This window comes from Populus alba, chromosome 6 (genome assembly GCF_005239225.2).
Source record: "Populus alba chromosome 6, ASM523922v2, whole genome shotgun sequence".
NCBI lineage: Eukaryota > Viridiplantae > Streptophyta > Magnoliopsida > Malpighiales > Salicaceae > Populus > Populus alba.
The window spans coordinates 18,567,046-18,572,315 of record NC_133289.1 but is presented as its reverse complement, the minus strand read 5'-3'; the positions used below and the strand labels follow the sequence as shown (position 1 = coordinate 18,572,315).

At 36.1% G+C, this 5,270-nt stretch overlaps 1 protein-coding gene across 1 annotated transcript; it reads left to right on the top strand.

Moving 5' to 3' along the window:
* Positions 1-1,002: 1,002 nt before the first annotated feature.
* On the top strand, positions 1,003-4,304 carry LOC118043815 (putative pentatricopeptide repeat-containing protein At5g06400, mitochondrial). The gene has a single exon (XM_035051892.2). The coding sequence runs from the start codon at positions 1,123-1,125 to the stop codon at positions 4,267-4,269; it is 3,147 nt and encodes a 1,048-aa protein (XP_034907783.1). The 5' UTR covers positions 1,003-1,122; the 3' UTR covers positions 4,270-4,304.
* The last annotated feature ends 966 nt before the right edge of the window (positions 4,305-5,270 follow it).

The window sequence follows — 5,270 nt, the reverse complement described above, 5'->3', positions numbered from 1 at the left end:
AATTTTATTTTTACATGATATTTTATTGATTTTTTTTCCAAAAATGTTTCACATTTTAGATATTTTGGTTGAAAAGAGAGAATTGTTTATAGGACTGTTACTAAAATAGGACTTTTATATTTTCAACAAATTTTTAAATTGGCTTTGACTATAAGAGTATAAATTGTAATGTTTTAAGAGATAGAGAAAAAGTATTACATTGCTTAAACCTTAAAAGGATGAGAACAATTTTCTCAATAATATTTTTAAATCACCTTTCAACCTCCATCTATATAGTACCTTATTGAAACTTTATTTTAACTATTAAAACTCTAAAAATGATAAAAACAAATAGTTCCACAAGATAATAATTAAAATCTAAAAAAATAATAAAAGTACATCAAAATTTATTAAATTAGATCCTTGATTATATATTTTGTTATCTTTTATATTATTTTTACATCTTTAAATAATAAAAAAAATCATAACAGTTTTGTTATTCTGTTTTACAATCACTACTAAAAATTATATAAAAAAAAGCTTTTTAAAATAAAACATTTATAAAAAAAAATTTTGTGCCTTTATTTTTAAATCTATATCTACCACACATATGACTAAAATATAAAAAAAAATAAATAAAATTACATCAAAATTCAATAAATTATTAAATCGGACCTTTGTTATTATTTTCTTATAAGGGATTCTTGGATGTTTTCTTATTTTATCTTTGATTCTTTTAAACAAAATGATTTATACCTTTTGAAAATTCTTATTAATATAAAAAGGAGTTTTTTTTAATTAAAATATGAATAGAATGTTTATTTGTGTCTATGTTTTTTAATATTACCTAACATATATTAAAAAGAAAGTCTTAAGAACAAGAATTTGTAAAAGCTATGTAATTATGATAAATTTTAGTGGAGGCTTAAATTTGTATTAATATGTTATGCATAATGATTTTATTCAAATTTTATTCTTACATGGTATTTGTTTTTTTTTTTTTTTTAACTACTAATAATAACTCCTCATACAATCTTCAAATTCCTGGTGTGATTGCTAACATTTGTATAAAGAAGCACCATTCTCTGCTGAACTGAAGCTCAGTTTTTACTTATCAAAGTAGCTAATAAATGTCTTAAAGCAATGAGGCAGACATTCAAACTCCAGTCCTTAAGCTATAAACCTCTTAATTCCCAGCTCTCCGCATACCAAATTTTTCATTTTTCCAGCCTCTCTAAATCATCTAAACCCTCCCATTCGAAGAAAACTCAAGAACCCCAATTGAAAGGCCATGCAGAAACTAAAACCATTAATTCACTCTTTAAAGAGATAACTGAGATCTTGGGTGCTGATGTTGTGATCCCAGATAGAACTCCTTATGGGTTTTTTATACCAAGAGAAACCCATGTGGGAGATAACGAGATAAGTGGAGAATTCAAGTATCGCGAAGAAGGTGTTTGTGGAAATGCTGAACTGAATAATGGGTTGCAAAAGGAGGGGTCTTTGTTGGCTTTCGGAGATATAAAGGTGGGAGCTTTGAATGAAACTGACCTTAGTGCTGTAGTTCATGAGATTACTGGCATTGTTCGTGCAGAAAATTGCACAGCTTCAATGGAGGAAAGGCTAGATAAAGTGGGGTTTCAGTTAGAACCAGAGATTGTTGAGAAAGTATTGAAGAGGTGCTATAAAGTGCCACATTTAGCTTATAGATTCTTTAATTGGGTGAAGACGAAAGATGGGTTTTGTCATACAACGAAGACTTATAACACCATGCTGTATACAGCTGGGGAAGCCAGAGAGTTCTCGGTGGTGGATGTTTTACTGGAGGACATGGAGAAGTACTCTTGCGAAAGGGATATTAAGACTTGGACTATTCTTATTCGACAGTATGGGAAGGCAAAGTTGATAGGCAAAGCCTTGTTGGTCCTTGAGAAGATGAGAAAGTCTGGGTGTGAACCTGATGTAGAAGTTTATGAAGTGACGTTGCATTCACTTTGTGATGCAGGAAAAGGTGAAATCGCTTTGGAAATTTACAAGGAAATGGTGCAAAGGGGAATGGAACCTAACTTAAGTTTGTACAAGATGTTATTGAATTGCTTGGCAAAGTCAGGAGATGTTAGTGCTGTTCAATCGGTGGCTGATGACATGATTAGGGTCTCTCAGATTCCGGAGCATGATGTTCATGTTTGTGTCCTGAAGAGCTATTGCGTGGCTGGGAGAATTAGAGAAGCTTTAGAATTGATTCGTGATCTCAAGAATAAAGAAATACAGCTTGATTATGAATTTTCCGAGACCTTGGTGAAAGGACTAAGCAGGGCTAATAGGATTGCAGATGCTCTAGAAATTGTTGAAATTATGAAGAGAAAAGATTTTGTTGATGGGAAGGTTTATGGGATCATCATCAATGGGTACTTGAGGAGAAATGAACTTTCTAAGGCACTCGATCTGTTCCAGAGCATGAAAGAGTTTGGACATTTGCCTACTGCTTCTACCTATACAGAGCTAATGCAACACCTCTTCAGATCAAATGAGTATCAGAAAGGCTGCGAGCTGTATGATGAGATGCTGGAAAGAGGAGTTGAGATAGACAGTGTGGCAGTTATGGCCATTGTTGCAGGTCATGTTCGCCAAGACCATATATCTGAAGCATGGGAAGTGTTTGAGACTATGGAGGATAAGGGAATCAAGCCGACTTGGAAATCTTATTCAATATTTATCAAGGAGCTTTGCAAAGTTTTGAGAACAGATGAAATTATCAAGGTTTTGGGGAAAATGCAGGCTTCCAAGATGTTTATTTGTGATGAAATATTTGACTGGGTTATATCTTGTATGGAGAGAAAGGGAGAGATGGACAACATTAGAAAAGTAAAGCAGATGCATAGAATCTGCAGACTTCCTTCGCTAAATGATGAGGTATCTAGAAATGATTTGTCCAGGGAAGAGGAGCTCCATGTTGACTCGAACTGTAATGAATCAGTGCAAGGAAGGGTGGATTGGAACTTGGTGAAGCCGCTTTCAAAGGCTTACGATGAGCAGGACTTGCAAGAAGTTCTGAGGATATTATCATCCTTGGAGGATTGGCCCATCATTCAAGATGCCCTGGAGAAATGCACCATTCAGTTCACACCAGAACTTGTTGCCGAGACCTTACGCAATTGTGGTATGCATGGAAATGCTGCATTGCATTTCTTTGCGTGGGTAGGAAAGCAAAATGGTTTTCGCCAAACTACAGAAACGTACAACATGGCAATGAAAGTTTCAGGTCGTGGGAAAGATTTCAAGCACATGAGAAGCCTCTTTTATGAAATGAGGAGAAAGGGCTTCTTAATACCACCAGATACATGGGCAATCATGATAATGCAATATGGTCGAACAGGTCTAACAGAGATTGCTCTTAAGATATTTGGTGAGATGAAAGCTAGCGGTTGTAATCCAAATGACAGCACTTACAAGTACTTGATAATTTGTCTTTGTGGAAGAAAAGGAAGAAAGGTTGATGAAGCCATTAAATTATTCCGGGAGATGATTCGTGCTGGACATGTCCCTGACAAAGAGCTGGTTGAAACGTACCTCTGCTGTTTATGTGAAGTTGGCAAATTGTTGGAAGCCAGAAAATCCGTAGACTCTCTTTGTAAAGCTGGTTTTACAGTTCCTGCTAGTTACTCCTTGTTCATTAGAGCGCTTTGTCGAGCAGGAATGTTAGAAGAAGCTTTATCATTACTAGACCAGGTTAGCACCGAGAAAACTACGTTGGATCGGTATACTCATGCAAGCCTTGTTCATGGCCTATTACAGAAGGGACGACTAGAAGAGGCTTTAGCTAAGGTGGACTCTATGAAGCAGGTAGGCATTAATCCAACCGTCCATGTTTACACATCCTTGATAGTTCATTTCTTCAGGGAAAAGCAGGCATCAAAAGCGTTGGAAATTTTCGAAAGCATGAAACAGGAGGGTTGTGAGCCAACAATAGTTACATATTCGGCATTGATTCGCGGTTACATGGACACGGAAAATGTCATTGAAGCTTGGAACGTCTTCCATTCTCTCAAAACGAAAGGGCCTGCGCCTGATTTTAAGACTTATTCAATGTTTCTTAGCTGTCTATGTAGGGCAGGAAAATCTGAAGAAGCCCTTCAGCTTCTGTCAGATATGGTGGATAACGGGATTGTTCCCAGTAATGTTAATTTTAGAACTGTTTTCTTTGGGCTAAACAGAGAAGGCAAGCAAAGTTTAGCTCAAACTGTATTGCAAAAGAAGTGGGCTTTAACCAGTAGACGTAAATTTTCTTAACATAATAAATCTGATTCTCTCTTCTCTTGTGTTCATAGCAATGTTTTACATTTTCTTCTTCTGGTGAGGTTTGTTCCACGAGGACGGTGGTGATCAGGTCACAGTGAAGGAAGACCGAAGAGGTCCATCGTGACTGCCTCTGAAAGTAAGTTATTGCAGATTTTTATTATTTATATTTTGGTTTCTGTTTGGTTCCTGAGAAAAAGAAATGGTGATGATCGATTTAACTTTTTAAGGATTGATTGTGAAGATGGAGTGGCCATTTCCTCATTTATGCTGTTACAGTTGATGGAGAGGAATTCCCCCCCCCCCCCCCCCTCTTATTTTAAAAGAGTTTATTATAGATACCCGAAGTCTAGGATGTCATTAGCTTCAAATAAAAGGCTTCAATTTCCAACCAATAGCTTCTTTTCCCATAGAATAAACAACGGTGGTGTTTAAGGAATAAATTCTGGGAAATTGGTGGTGAAGAAGGATTAGCTTCATGGTAGAGCATTAATGGTCACTTTTGGTCATGCAATGGGAGGAAAGGCCTTGCCTTGAACTCACTCATTTCCGAGTATATCTGAACAATTATAAGACGTGAAAAATGGTTTTAGTTTTGTGGAGGACGATAGAATTATAGTTCCTATATGAAAATGTGGATTTGCTCCTGTCCCTGTTTTTCTGGCATTAGGAACTGTTCAGTGTGTCTCCTCCAAGACACATGAATTATACGAAATGCTCATACATCTGGGCAGCTATCCATCTAAGGTTTCAGGTTAAGCGGTGGCTTTAGGTTCAGGGATGCTTTATGGTATAAGACATGGGTGGTGATGCAGATGGAGCAGTCACTGGGGCAGTGAATAACTAATATACAAGAGTAGCAAGGGAGGAGATAAATTTTGGAATAAATGCTTTCACCCGAGTCTTGTTTCGAGTTGACTTTCAAGTCGAGTTATAAAAATATGATAATAATTATTTTTATCTATATATCGATCATTTTTATCTGTGACTCAGGT